The sequence below is a fragment of the Sminthopsis crassicaudata genome, chromosome 3 (genome assembly GCF_048593235.1).
Source record: "Sminthopsis crassicaudata isolate SCR6 chromosome 3, ASM4859323v1, whole genome shotgun sequence".
In the NCBI taxonomy this organism is placed as follows: domain Eukaryota; kingdom Metazoa; phylum Chordata; class Mammalia; order Dasyuromorphia; family Dasyuridae; genus Sminthopsis; species Sminthopsis crassicaudata.
The window spans coordinates 375,062,486-375,078,458 of record NC_133619.1 but is presented as its reverse complement, the minus strand read 5'-3'; the positions used below and the strand labels follow the sequence as shown (position 1 = coordinate 375,078,458).

The window sequence follows — 15,973 nt, the reverse complement described above, 5'->3', positions numbered from 1 at the left end:
CAGAGAGGCCGGAGAGACTTACATGAACTGATGCTAAGTGAAATGAGCAGAACGAGGAGATCATTATACATGGCAACAACAAGACTACACAAAAAGTTTCTTCTTTATTTGATCTCTTTGGGGTATATATCTAGCAGAGATTTACACCAAAGTTTGTGTACTATTCAGTAACATTTTGTGTATAGTTACAAACTGCTTCTTCAGAATGGTTATACTTATTCAAAATTCCAATACTACACCCATGTGTATTTTCCATAGCCCTTCGAGAACTTATCTTCCTTTTTTGTCATTTTTGCCAAACTAATGGCTGTGAGCTAGAATTTCCTAAATACTTTTATTTGTTTCTCTATTTGTGATTTGAAGTATTTTTTTCATATAGCTATCATCTGGATTTCTATCTTTGATTTCATATTCTTAGTCCACTGATCAATTGAGGAATGGCTTTTTTATCATATATTTCAGTCAGTTTCTTAAATAATCTTGGAAATGGGACCTTTACCTGAGAAAATTTGTTATAAATTTTCCCCACAGCTATTTCCCTTTCAATTTTGTCTTTATTAGGTTTGCTTATACAAAACCTTTTAACTCCAATTACAATTATTCATTTGATCTATGCTCATCTATCAATCCCTTGTTTATTATGAACTTTTCTTCTATCCAAAAATCTAATAGGTAACTTTCCCCTTGTTTCTTTAATTTATGATGTGGCTTTTTATGTACCCTTTTGAAGTTAAGTGATGATGTTATTGGTTTAAATCTAAGTATTTCTGTCTAATTTTTTCCAGCAGTTTTTGTCAAAAAGTCAGTCATTATCCTTCTACTTGGGTCTTTGTGTTTAGTTAATATTAGGGTATATATCTGATTCTAATAATGTGTTTTACTGCATCAATCTATTTTTAATCAGTATCAATTCTTTGATTAATTATTGCTTTATAGTATAGTTTGATGCAATGACTATATGCCTGGATAGAATTTGGGAGGTATGATCCATAGAGATCATAAAGAGTTGGATATGACAAGTGGGACAGTTGGCACTACTAGGCTCCCTTCCATCCCCAATTTCATTATTTCCCTTGATATAAATGTTATTACTTTTTTTAATTCTATAAAGTAATTACTTGGTAATTTGGTATGACTTTGACTAAACAAATTTTAAAAATAATATTGTCATTTTATTCTATAGGATCATCCTACTCATAAGCAATTAATATTTTTTCATGTATTTATGCTTTTCTATAAGTGGTTGTTTGTACCTGTATTTATGTAGTTCTTGTATTCACCTTGGAAGGTAGACTCCCAAGTATTTTACATATATCCTGTAATAATTTAAAGTCAATTTTATTTTATCTCTTCCTGCTAGTTTTCATTGGTACTTTATAGAAATACTGATGATTTGTGTGGATTTCCATTATATCATGCAAGCCTGAGGAAGTTATTATTTCATTTTGGTTGACCATTTCATATTCTTTAAGTACTCCATCTTATGTATCAAAAGCAGTATTTTTGTTATCATTTTTACTTATGGCTATTTCCTCATTTTCTTTTCATCTTATTGTATAGTCAGCATTTCTTGTATTATATCAAACAGAAGAAGTGATAAGGGACATCCTTATTGCACTTGTGAATTTACTGGAAAGGATTCTAGCTTATCATCATTAAAAATAAAACAGCAGCTTTTGGTTATTTACACACACACACACACACACCCCCAAAGGCATTGTATCTGAATATTCAAAACACTAGCCTCCTTGCTATTTCTCATAAAAAATAAAGTATTATATCTCTTAACTCCAGGTATTTTCACTAGTAGTCCCTCATGCCTGGAATGTTTTCCCTCCTCTCTGTCTCTTGGTTTTCCTGCCTTGCTTCAAGTTCCAGCTAATATGCCTTCTTCTCCAGGAAGATTCCCCTTAGTGCTACTGCCTTCCCTGTTAATTATTTCCAATTTAAACTGTATGCATCTTGTTTATACAAAGTTGTTTGCCAGTTGTTTTCCCCACTAGATTATGAGATCCTTGGGGCACCTAGGTGGCGCAGTGGATAGAGCACTAGCCTTGAATTCAGGAGTACCCGGGTTAAATCTGGTCTCAGACACTTGACACTTCCTAGCTAGGTTTTTTTTTTAAAGAAAAAAAAAAGAAGTAAAATAGACAAACTATTAATTTGATTAAAAAGAAGAAAATTAAATTTTATCAGTATCAAAAATGAAAACAGAAAATTCCCAGCAAATGAAGGAGAAATAAAGAATATTACTGGAACTATTTTGTCCAATTATACTTCAACAAAATCAAAAACTTTAATGAAATAAATGTATATTTACCAAAAAAATATAAAACACAAACTAACGGAAAATTGAATTTAAACAACCCAATTTCAGAAAAATAAACTGAACAATAAATCAACAAACAAAACAACCCTCTCCTCATGTATTCACCAGTTAAAGAACATTCAAAGAATTCATCCTAACAGTATATAAATTATTTGGAAAAATGGCAAACGAAGACATCCTACCAAATTCCTTCTATCACACAGGTATGGTCTTTATTCATAAAGCAAAGAGAGATGCAAAATTTAAAATATTAGCTAAAGAGGTTAAAACAACATATCACATTATAAATAAATTAGAGGAACATAGGATAGTTTACCTCTCAGACCTGTGGAAGAGGAAGGAATTTATGACCAATGAAGAACTAGAGATAATTACTGATCACAAAATAGAAAATTTTGATTATATCAAATTGAAGTTTTTTAATACAAACAAAACTAATGCAGATAAGATTAGAAGGGAAGCAATAAACTGGGGAAACATTTTTACAGTCAAAAGTTCTGATAAAGGCCTCATTTCCAAATTGACTCTAATTTATAAGAAATCAAGCCATTTTCCAACTGATAAATGGTCAAAGGATACGAACAGACAATTCTCAGACAAAGAAATTGAAACTATTTCTAGCCATATAAAAAGATGTGCCAAGTCATTATTAATCAGAGAAATGCAAATTAAGAGAACTCTGAGATACCACTACACACATGTCAGATTGGCTAAGATGACAGGAACAAATAATGATGAATGTTGGAGGGGATGTGGGAAAACAGGGACACTGATACATTGTTGGTGGAATTGTGAATACATCCAGCCATTCTGGAGAATGATTTGGAACTATGCTCAAAAAGTTATCAAACTGTGCATACCTTTTGATCCAGCAGTGTTACTACTGGGTTTATGTCCCAAAGAGATCTTTAAAAAGGGAAAGGGACCTGTATGTGCAAGAATGTTTATGGCAGCCCTCTCTGTAGTGGCCAGAAACTGGAAACTGAGTGGATGTCCATCAACTGGAGAATGGCTGAATTGTTGTATATGAATATTATGGAATATTATTGTTCTGTAAGAAAAGACCAATAGGATGATTTCAGAAAGGCCTGGAGAGACTTACATAAATTGCTACTGAGTAAAATGAGCAGGACCAGGAGATCATTATATACTTCAACAATACTGTATGATGATCAATTCTCTGATGGACGAGGCCCTCTCCAACAATGAGATGAACCAAATCAGTTCCAATAGAGCAGTAATGAACTAAACCAGTTACACCCAGTGAAAGAATTCTGGGAGATGACTATGAACCACTACATAGACTTCTCAATCCCTCTATTTTTGTCCTCCTGCATTTTGGATTTCCTTCACCAGCTAATTGTACACTATTTCAAAGTTCTATTCTTTTTGTACAGCAAAATAACTGTTTGGACATGTATATATATATATATTGTATTTAATTTATACTTTAACATATGTAACATATATTGGTCAACCTGCCATCTCGGGGAGGAGGGATGGGAGGAAGGAGGGGGAAAATTGGAACAAAAGGCTTGACAATTGTCAATGCTGTAAAATTACCCATGCATAAAAAAAAACAAAACAAAACAAAACAAAAAACAACAACAAAACAACATATCACAAAGATCATATATTATGATCAGGATGCATTTATACTAGGAATGCAGATTAATTTAATATAGGAAAATCATGAACTTAGCCAGTCATATGAATAACAAGATAAGCAAAAACAAGTTAGCATATCAATAGAGGATATCAATTTTGACAATAAAAGACCCAATTCTATAAAAAACGCCAACAGTCTCAGCAATTAGAGCTGGGATTCTTGCAGTTCTATGTAGATTTCATAGAAGGATAAAATAGGGGGAATACAAGGATATCACTATTAAATCTATACCTCAAAAAGATCAAAGGAAAAGGCAAAAAACCTATACTTACAAAAAATATAGCAACTCCATTTTTTGCATGATAAAAATCTGAAAATTAAGGGGACCAGGCCAGAATCAGCTCCAGCCACTTGTGACTGTGAAGGGTGAGGGCTTCAACCAAGAGTTCAGTCAACTCTGGCAGGAAGGAGAGGTGCTTTTGGTTATTCTATGATAGAGGTGAATTTCTAGATAGATTAACTGTTCTTTTGTAAGAAATGGACTGCTTATGTTATAACAATATTATAACTTCAGATTTTTAAAACCTAGTCCAAACATTGTCATTAACATTGGAAAAATGTATCCCAAGTTGGAAAATAGTAATATCACCACCACAATCCCTAAAGCTCCACCCCCCAAAAAAACCTCTCAAATGACTTGAAAGCTGGGATAGTGGCCATCTTGTAAAATACAAACCATTAATAAGAGACTGACCTGAATATAAAATTCAGTACAAAATTCTTGCCAAATAAAATATGAAAAATAAAGGCCAAAAATGGAACACAAATCATAAGAAAATAAGGTACTACTACCTCCCAATATTTTTAATGAAATTAAAATTCTAAAAATCACAAAATACTGATTTTGAAACTCACCTAACCAAGCAAAATTTGTCACTTTTAGAGTGCATTTTAGAAAAAGAAAATTACCTTAATTAAGTCTCTCCCAATATGTTTTCAAGAAATTATATATAAATGATCTATCTTTGGAGAATATCTTAGAAAATTATCCAAAACCTGTATGATTGAAAAGGAAGACTAATCTTGTAGGGAGAATTAGATAGTCCACTGAAAAATGACAAAATTATATGAAGGCTTCTAGCATATTACTTAGAAAAACTGATAGATTTATGGAAAGGCAAGAATCTATTCATTCATTTATTATTTCAAAAATAGTCAACTTAATCAGCACCAAGTATATATGTTGGGCATTGTACTATTGGGAAAATAAAAGACAAAAAAAAAAAAAAAAAAAAAAAAAAAACTCCACCAAAATTCAATTGGTAAGAACAAGTACAGATGAAACTAAAAGGAATGGCAAAGTACAATCTTCATAGGTGAAAGATTTGAATAAAGAAAGACTGATCCATAATCATATGATGGAATCCACTTTTTTTTTTAAGTGCTTAATTTAAGATTTACTAAAAAACCTAACCTACCTAAGGTATTAGGCCAAACTAATCCTCAAAGTAAGCTAGTTCTTTAAGGGTTAAATAGTGTCACATGGCAACTTAATTAATGTCACAGACATTAATTACTTTGGGCATCAGCATCAGATCAACAATTCCCAAACTAAATAACATTTTAGAAAACTACAATACTAGTCTCCACTACCAACTCTTTAGCTCTCCACAGTGGCTCTCAGAAAGCCTGCACTCAAATCTTAACTTGGTCAATTACTAACTTGTAGATTTAAACAAAATTACTTTATCTATGTGAGTTTCTTCATAGGTAAAATGATAGGGTTAGTTTGGATCATGTTAATGCACAGGGCCCCAAAACATGGAATAAAGTTTGAGAGTAAGAACAACAAAAGGGAAAGTGTCAACCTACAAAGCACCATATAAAAGAAAATCTATTTTAAGTTGACAACTAAAATATCTACAGAAACATTAAGCAGTTTTTATTTTGTTTAAGTTCAATGATATTTTCTTAAAAAAAAAAAAAAATTAGCAGCATTGCTACTGGGTTTGTATCCCAAAGAGATCTTAAAGAAGGGAAAGGGACCTGTATGTGCAAGAATGTTTGTGGCAGCCCTCTTTGAGGTGGCCAGAAACTGGAAACTAAGTGGATGCCCATCAATTGGAGATTGGCTGAATAAATTGTGGTTTATGAATATTATGGAATATTATTGTTCTGTAAGAAATGACCAGCAGAATGATTTCAGAAAGGCCTGGAGAGACTTATATGAACTGATGCTGAGTGAAATGAGCAGCACCAGGAGATCATTATATACTTCAACAACAATACTGTATGATGATCAATTCTGATGGATGTGGCCATCCTCAATAATGAGATGAACCAAATCAGTTCCAATAGAGCAGTAATGAACTGAACCAGCTACACGAAAGAACTCTGGGAGATGGCTATGAACCACTACATAGAATTTCCAATCCCTCTAATTTTGTCTGCCTGCATTTTGGATTTCCTTCACAGGCTAAATGTACACTATTTCAAAGTCCGATTCTTTTTGTTCAGCAAAACAACTGTTTGGTCATGTATACATATATTGTATTTAATATATACTCTAATATATTTTAAAATGTATTGGTTGACCTGCCATCTGGGGGTGGGGAAGGAGGGGAAAAATTGGAACAAATGGTTTGGCAATTGTCAATGTTGTAAAATTACCCATGCAAATATCTGGTAAATAAAAACTATTGAAAAAATAGATAGATAAAATTATTTACCTCAAAAAAAAAAAAAAATTAACTTTTAAATACGATGTTAAAGAAGGGCTTTAGATTACACATGTTATTTCTTTAAATTATGTTTTGCTATACAAAAAGAATTTTATAACTGTTTGTAATATGCAACATTTATTGTGGTCATAAAACTTCTAATAATAACGGTAAAAGTGATAAAAGCTAATATTTACAAAACACTATATTGCCAAGCACAGTGCTATTTAGTGCTTAAATTATCTCATTTAACATCACAGCAATATGCTATTATCATCATCTCCATTTTACAGATAAGGAAACTGGGGTAAAGAAGTATTATAATGACTTGTCTGGTGTCACATAGCTAACAAATGAGGTGCAATCTGAACCAAGTTCTTTCTGATTCCAGGTCCATTGTGCTGCCAAGTTGCCACAAATCCATTACAAAGTAACAAATATGCTGAAATTTTTGATATTAACTTGCTAAAGCTTTAGTGGCTATTTAAATATAAAATAAATAAAAATGACAATAGGCTCACATTGCTTCCTCAATTTGAACAATCAAGGTACTCTTAAAAAAAGTTTAACTTAATCATGCTATCCCTTTGATTTTTATTCTTTCTACTTCAGCTTAATCATTTAGTTTTTCTATCTTACAACTCTCTACTTAATACATTAGTCTCATCAAATGAGCCACAAACTATCACCTAATACCTTTGCAGATTATAGCTATAAGAGTAAACATTTATTTGGTAATAATACTAATTATGACCCTGATTCTTTATTTGCCACTTATTTTTACATTTCCTCAAAGCAAAGTAAATCTATAATTCAAAGTTGTTTTTGTCATTATTTCCTTTAGATTATAAATTCTAGGAAAAACATCAACAATGCACATAAGGGGTATGAAAAATATGTACTCACTTTAATATTTTAAAATTCATGCTACATTCTATTATTTTCTCCATATAAATTTTTTTCAATGGGATTTAAAAGGCAGAAAAACAAAAACAAAAAAAAGCATGAATCTCCTTTACATGCTTCAAATTTAACAGCTCATAAAAATTACCTATCTTAAAGAAATATATTAATAAGAATATGTAGGAAATATATATTAATCTCTAAGTGTTTATCTACCCTAATTTCATTAAACTGTAGTTTAAATTTTCTTTAAATTCATCCTCAATAGGGACAAAAACCTGTTGTTCCACCATCTCTCTCAAGCTCTAGAATCTGAGTTTTATTTATTAGCCTCTCTCTATGTTCCTTCCTTTTTGATTCATCAGTGAACTTTATGACTCTTTTCTGATACCCAAATCTTCCATTACCTTCTCAAACTATGAAACCCAGAACTAGTCTTTGTATCATAAACATTTAAATTGGTATTTCTTAAAACTTTTTGTATCATGGATCCTTTTGACAGTCTGGTAATAATCAGTTTAATAACCATATGTTTTAATGGTTTAATAAACCATTGGTTTAATCAATGGTTTAATAAAAAAAAATTCATAACTGAAGGAAAGGCTAAATTTCAGCTATAAGTCAGTGAAAATGGACTAAATCCCCCCCTTGCCATGCTTCTAGATTCCATGAAATCTACCCATAGTCCCCAAAGACCCTAGATTAAAATTTTTTTTATCTAAACAGTACTGAGTATAAAGAGACTAAAAATATCCTTACTTTTCTTGGATTTTGCTTAAATATGAATGGTGAGTACAATTCACACTCTGTTCATTTGTACTTTTGTTGGTACATATTTAAAACTTCATAAATGTGTTTAACTAGTTAAAATTTGACATTAAATTTGTATTTCAGAGTTTTAAGGAAAATTTTCAATTTATTCCAGAATTATGCATTATGGCATGCCACTTATACTACCAACTAAATCTTACTTCCAAAGGATCAATTATTTAAATTTTCTTACTAAGCATTTGTTTTCTGATCTAATTCATATAAGATCAGAGAGCATTTGAAGCTTTCAAAGAGCTTTACATTTTAAAGCAACAGAGGCCTGAAATGAAGCACCGAAACACCTCATAACCAAAACATGTTCATTAATTTCTTACATTTAAGATATTTGCCCAAGGAATTAAGCAACCAAAGTAGTTTAATTTACGAACAAAAGGAATCTGAAGTTCAAACAGCAAAATTCTCATGAAGATACAAAGCAATTTTATTAGAAGTTTAAATAATCTTTATGTTAATTTTTCTTAAGAATAAACACTATACTAAAAAGATACTAGTTAAGGTCAGAGAAGCTGTCATATTTAAATTCGACTTATTGTTATAAGAATTTTATAGCCTATTTTGGTTCTAGCAAAAAAATGTTATTGATCTGCTGAAAACCTAGCTTTGCTTACACAGTATTATTTTCTTCTCTCTTTAAAAAAAAATTTTTTTTTCACAGTATTATCTTCTTAACTGAGGTGTGGATTGTTAAATACTTTTTAAAATTTTTATTTTATTTTCAGTTCTAAATTTTCTCTCTCTCTTCACCATCTCTATGGTTAATTCTAACATTCATATAATCACATGTAAGACAGTAAAGTCAAGGGTGGCAGTGGTAGTGATGATGATGGTAGTAGTAGTAGCAATAGCAGCTGGAATGTATAGAACTTAAGATTTGCAAGGGACTTTACATATTTTATTTCAATTGATTCTCACAATTCTGTGAGTTGTGTGCTAATGTTATCTGGATTTTACAAAAGAGGAAAATGAAGCTTAGAAAGTAAGATTACTTGTCTAGGGTCACAAAGCTAGAAAAGTCTGAAGAGAATCAAAAAACTCAGTCCCAAAATCCAGTAGAGAAAGCAGATGAACAAAGAGTCTTTACTATTTTTCTCCATACTAAGAGTTAAGGAAGAAAAAAAAAAATCACCCACAAATTATTGCATTCTATATAAAACTTTATTTTTTAAATGTTTCACAAGCACTCAACATGTACTTTTTGGCTAGAGAGTTAAATATGCCTGTCATCAATTTCCATTAAATACAGTTTAAAGCAGATTACATATAACTTTAAATAACTTAGAATTTAAAGATACAAAGGATTATTGCAGCAAATGACAATTTAGAAAGGTTCTTTTTTTTTTTTTAAATACAGCAAATAGCAAATCTGACCTTTTCAAGTGGCTTTCCCAATGAGTTTCCAATTAGTTTCCAGTCATTCAAGACTTCTTCAACTTTTGAAATAAACCTAGGAGGGGGAAAAAAAATACTTTCCAAACATGTCAATGCAGAACACTTTATCAACTTTAAAAAGAGAAAGAATTCTTAAATTAGGATACCATTTAGTTACCCAGGGGTGGGGGAGGGGTATGTGTGGGGGAGACTAATCCTCTTCCAGATTAAAGATTGAGGAAAATAGGGCATAAAAATGTTGAACAAACTTCCCTAAACCACTAATTGTTAGACCCTTGGTTATCTAGTACATTGATTGCTATATGCTTACCTAGAATAAACTTCCCTTCTCATAGAAATAATAGAAATTTGTTTTTTCAGGAATCAATGACGAATTTATTAAGATCAATTTACTGAGACTCCCTTATCATCTGTCAGTTCATAATCAAACAGTTATTACTGTGTGTGAATGCAAAAAGTCAGGTGCCAAATGCTATATTTCTACTGAAACAATGTTCTAGAATCTATTTTCCTCTCACTATTCATATAGACACTAAGACCTTATCACTTCTAGTCTGGATTATTGCATGCAATAGTTTCATGTTTCTTTTCCTCAAATCCCCCTATTCCAATAGTAAATGCACATAGCTGCCAAAGTGATTTTCCTTAAGTACAAGTCATTCTATTTCACTCCTCTATTCAAGTTCTAAAAATTCCTAATTGCCTCTGCGATAAAATATAAACTCCCAGTTTGGCTTCAAAAGTTTTTTTTTTTAGTCTGGCCCTATCTTTCCACACTGAAGTTCTAGCAAAGAGGCTCTCTCAGTTCCTCACAAAGCTAACTTCAATTTAAATTGTATGTCTTGGATTTAAACACTTAACTACCTAACAAACTCAATTATCTATGAAATAACCAGATCTCCAATAGATAGAATTCATTTCTGACTAGTAATAAGAACAGTATCAGTTATATCAGCAAATGAACATTGCTCTCAACACCCAAAGATCAGTGGTGGTAAATAAATTTACTTTACAAAACTAGAGCTAAATGATGATTATGAAGAATAAAATTAGGAAAAAATAAATGCTTTCATCAATGAATTGAAAAAAATTAAAATCTAAAACATAATGGTTTTTAATTGAACATGTATGATGTAATTCAATGAAATATTAGAATCTATTGTCAAGAAGAACACAGGAGAACTGAAGAAAAATATAATTTAAGACATCAAATTTTCTACTTCAGTGGCCCTGCATGTGTATGTATACACATACATATGAGTACATTTCTATGTAAATCTGTAATGAATGACAACCTCTAGATTATAGTTTAGAGATTGTCATTCAAATACTGATTTATATTATAGTTTGTCACCTGAATGTAGTTGTTTCCTTGCGAAAAGATTATTGGACATGATTAATATAAGCTCATGATTCAAGTGACTGACAAAATGTGAATTTACTTCTTTCAAAAAAAATAACAAGCACACAAAGCAAAAATAATGAAAAAAATCAGAATTAATGTTATGGAAATCAACATAATTAAAAATTTTCAAAATGGCATTTGTACTAATTCTAACACTAATTTCTGAAAAATATAAAGTATAAAATTGAAAAGGGAATGATATCTTAAAAGAAAAATGGAAAATGATTTCCTCAGTTCTTTCTCAGAAAAGTATGCTATTTAACCTTTAAAAAATATACACTCAACAATCAATCAAGAAGAATTAAGTGCCCACATTGTTTAAGACACTTAATAAATTCTGGGGCATATATATGCCCTACAAGTTTTAAGAAGAAAATAGTCACTCAAAACTTAATCTCAAGCACTGAAAAAAACTTCCCTTCTTAATGAATATATATTTCCAAAATATTTTAAAACTTCAATTTTATGCTGTTTCACTATGAAAATCAAAAGCAAATTTCTTATTCATCACCTAAAAGCTTTTATGTCAGGGTTAGTTTTTTCTACATAAGTACCAAAATAGTCTAATAAATCACCAAAGATAAATTTATAGTGCAATTGCTTGGGGAAAATGTTTTGATATTTTAAAAATAAGTGATTTCCATTTCTAAATCTTTATTACGGCATGAATATTCTATCACTTTAAGTTCAATTTAAAATATTCCTTCCTTTAGCTCTACCAAAAGCTGCCTTTCCGACTATCACATTTTTCTCAGTGGCACTACCATGCAAGTCATAAAACCTTGGCTTCATCTGAATCCTTATACTTTCAGTTTCTACGTCCAATATGTAAACAAATCTTTGACTCGATTCATAAAAATTTTAAGAATTTGCTTTTTTGTCTAACACATTGGACTATTAAATATAAAGACATAGATAAAAGCCCCAACACTCAAGAAATTTATATTCTATTCGTGGGAAATATATTTCCCTAGTCCATTTATCCTGTTGCCAGTCTGGTACAGTTCCTGATTAGGACAACAACCTTGTGCAGCTGATGCCCCTGACTTTACAATTCCTTTACTCCAAGGTAAACTTATCACTGCAAAAGATCTCGATACATCTTTTTCATGCTCTCAAGGCACAGATGGAAAATTTACAAAGACATTATGTCTATATTATTTACATAGTTTAAAAACCCTTCTATAACCTGGCCAATTACCACTTCTCTACAGTAAGATAGCATCTGTTCTGTAAGGAGGTTGTCCTTAAATCTACCTTCCATCTCTTCTCCCTATCCAAATCTCATCCATTATTCAAGTCTCATCTTCATTTTTTTCTAATCATATGCATTTTTTGCATTTCTACAGAATACCCAACAATTTAAAGTTACTATACCTGTTTTCCTTCTTTAAAGGTCTACATCACAATGAAGACCCAAAGGACAAAAATGCTTCTGTAGATTCTACTCAAGCTAGACAGGCAAGAATTGGTAGATTGAGGGACAAAATAATGACACTTAAAAGTTTTCCTGTTAGCTGAGGTTTCACCTGGCTAAATTCAGAAACTTTATCATTAGTTTGTTCAAAAGGTAATGAATTTTTCAGCCACATCAATTCTCAAGGACTCTTATTTGCTGAATTGTAGATGGGTTAAAAAGTGAAATAGCTGTAGTTTAATTTCTCCAAAACACATTACAAGCTCACTATTCCAGACCTTAGTTTTGTATTCTTTTTCCCTCTACATTATTTATTGTGCATTATGTACCCTATAAGAATTCAATATAAGGAGTGCTGTCTTTCTAATTTCATTCTGAAGGCATCTTATATACAACTACTACAATTTGATTCAAGACAAATGCCGGCTCATCTATAATTTTTATCTTCTCTCCTAACCAACAAGTCTTGAAATGTGGCATCAGTATAAAAACTGAAAGCATGATAGGTAAATAAACTTTTTTGTTTTACATTTTATAACAGGGAGAAGAGAAATTCCCTAACCTGAACCAAAGCTATATAGAAAATCAACCTTACAAATATTTCACTAACACAGAAGGAGATTCCCCACAGCTGTTACTGGTGTTTGACACCAGTGAAGCAAAAGGAGCAGCAGCAGCAAGGACAAAGTTGTTTTATTCACAGCTGCAAAAAGTTGAAATCAAAGGAAAGCATTCAGCAAGCAAGACTGCAAATTTTTTTTTAAAAAGTCATTCTAAATCCCCTGCAAGGGAAAAGAAAAAAAAGTCCATCTCCTCCTGTGACCAGCACACCAAAAGGAAATAAGGACAGTAACAATTATTTAAGACTGTGAAGACACTTTCTTCACAAACACTGTGAGGAAGGTATGAGAATTAACAGCCTCCTTTTACAGAGAAGGAAACACAAGTGCTCGGGTTACAGAGGCTGGATTTAGACTAAGCATCCAGCACTCTTAGTACACCCCTGTGAGAGATAACATGGGATCATAATTTCGAATAAAGTGAGTTTTGAATGAAAAAGAAAATAGTGACAGAGCAAATTATGAAACTGCTGGAGTTAAAATGAGTTGTAGAGGTAGGCAAGAAGGATCACTCTGGCATGACAGATTTAGGGCTAGAAGGAAACTCAAACGTCTCGTTAAAATGCCTTGTTTTTGCAGGTAAAATGACGGGAAAGTAAAGTGACATGCCCCAGGTCACGCAAGTAACAAGTGGCAGCGCAAGAAGTGCCAACAGGAAGTTTAGCATCGCTCTTCCCCGAAAGCAGCCGGCAGGGGAGAGGGTCGGGGGGGGGGGGGGAGGGAGGGGTGTGTGTGAAGGGGGCGGGGGTCCGGAGGGTGTGTGTGTGAAGGGGGCGGGGGTGCGGAGGGTGTGAGGGAGGGGAGGGGGTCCGGAAGAGGGAGGAGCAGCCCGGAAAGGGGCGGGGGGCGCGTGTGGTACAGAGGAGCTGGGTTAGGAGAGAAGGAAGGTTGTGAAGGAGGGGAGGAGGAGGGATAGGGAAACGGCCAGAAAGAAGAAGGGGGTGAGCAGGGTGGGGAACAGCCTTCGGGGGGGGAGGGAGTTTGGGGATGAGGGAAGGGGGGGATGGGGGCAGGGGTGGAGGGAGGGCAGGAGAGGGCTGGCCTGGGGGGGGCCGGTAAGTTCCGGGCCAGATGGGAACACTCAGGGCCTGGATCCATGCGAGGCCTGGCCCTATCGGGAGAAGGCAGCGGGGCCGGGCCTCCCGCGGCCGCCGGTGCGGCGTGTGTGTGTGTGTGGGGTGAAGACGGGGAGTAGAGGCGGAAGGCTGAGGGACCACCGGAGGAAGCACCTCACTCACCTTTCCCACTCGGAGGCGGTGGTGAAGTCCGTGATCTCAAAAACCTCGGACTCGGGCTGCGGGAAGAAAAGGACAGAAAAAGGTTGAGTCCGGGGGAGTTGACACAACTTGGGGGAACTCGAGGAGGGAGAGAACCGAGGCAGGGGAGGGGAGAGGCCTCACCTCACTGTCAGCCGCCATCTTGGGGAAGCTGTCGGGGAGAGACCAGGCGCTAGGGCTGCTGGGAAGGAGGCGGGGCGAGGGTGCCGGAGGTGGGCGGGGAGGAAAGAGAATGGGGTCGCCTTTTTTTTCCCTCTGCAAATTAAGTTTGGAAAAGAGATCGGATTTGGCCGGATCGACGAGTTTAAAGTGAAAAGCGTTCCTCTGGACTGGCGACCCAGAGAGGCTTAGTTAGGGCTTTCTTAAAGGCTGTCCTCGATCATTATGTTTGGAGGTATTCGAGATTTCAAGGCCTCCCAGTCCGGTGCCCGTGGTTTCCTGATCTGGGTTAGAGGAAGAAACGTCCCTTGGAGATTTACTGGGAAGGGGGGGAGAAGAAGAATAGATGAAGGGGGAAGCCGGATAAAGCATGACAAAAAGGAGTTAGCCTACGTGCTTGACATAAAGCAAGTGCTTCTTAATACGTGCCTTTTAACGCTTGCTTAACGAGGACCCTGGTTCGAGGCCGGATCTCGTGCAGGAGGAAGCAGGAGAGTTAGCGCCGCTTACTGCGGGTGACGGGCGCGTCCCGGCCTCTCCGGCTTCCTCGTTTTGCCCCTTGAGAGGGTGGACAGAGAGCGTTTATTACCTGTGAAGTTTACTTTACTTGAAAAGAATGTATTTGATAGAAGCTTAGGATTGTGTCAGGCTTGTGGAACGTACAGATAATAAATCTAGGGCTTGAACACTCCCGATGTGCTGCAAATGTTTCAGGACACGCTTTAAAAATAGCATTTTGTTTTTCCAAATACAGGTAGAGATAGTTTCCAACAATCACCAATGCAAATCCTTGTGTTCAAAAGTTTCCTCCCTCTCCTTCCTCCTCAGAACAGGTTAAAAGTGTGCAATTCTTCTAAACGTGCTTCCATATTCTACTTGGTGCACAAAAAAAATAAGGTCAAAGGGGAAAAAACAAAAAGAAAATAAGAAAAGCAAACAAAAAAGGTGAAAAGACTATGCTTTGATCCCCGTTCAGTCTCGATAATTCTCTCTTTGGAAGCAGATGGCACTTTCTGTCACAGTCTATTGGAATTGCCTTGCATTACCTCATTGTTGAAAAGAGCCTAGTCAGGACACATTTTTAAGTTTGTTGTATTATTAGCATCACTTTCTTAAGTCCAGACAATAAAACTAACCAGGCTCTGGTTTGTAATAGTCCAGGAAATTTCTAACCTCTTTGGAATTGCCCATTTGTTCTGGAAACTGCTAGAAGCTACATAGAAGGATTTAGCTTACAATTATTCAACCCATCTACGTCATCCTGTTTAAAAAAAAAAAAAGTTGGTCAAACCAGTTACCTGATGTCATTTAGAG

The 15,973-nt window shown here is 34.4% G+C and overlaps 1 protein-coding gene across 1 annotated transcript in view; it reads right to left on the bottom strand.

Annotated features, from left to right (window-relative positions):
* Nucleotides 1-14,689, bottom strand: part of RAB3GAP1 (RAB3 GTPase activating protein catalytic subunit 1) — an 87,624-nt gene extending 72,935 nt beyond the window's left edge. The window contains exons 1-3 of the mRNA XM_074301897.1: nucleotides 14,624-14,689; nucleotides 14,462-14,517; nucleotides 9,761-9,836 (exon numbers count right to left, since the gene is read on the bottom strand). Coding sequence (XP_074157998.1) covers nucleotides 9,761-9,836; nucleotides 14,462-14,517; nucleotides 14,624-14,641 — 150 coding nt within the window. The 5' untranslated portion in view covers nucleotides 14,642-14,689. The remainder of the gene's footprint in view (nucleotides 1-9,760; nucleotides 9,837-14,461; nucleotides 14,518-14,623) is intronic.
* Nucleotides 14,690-15,973: the final 1,284 nt, after the last annotated feature.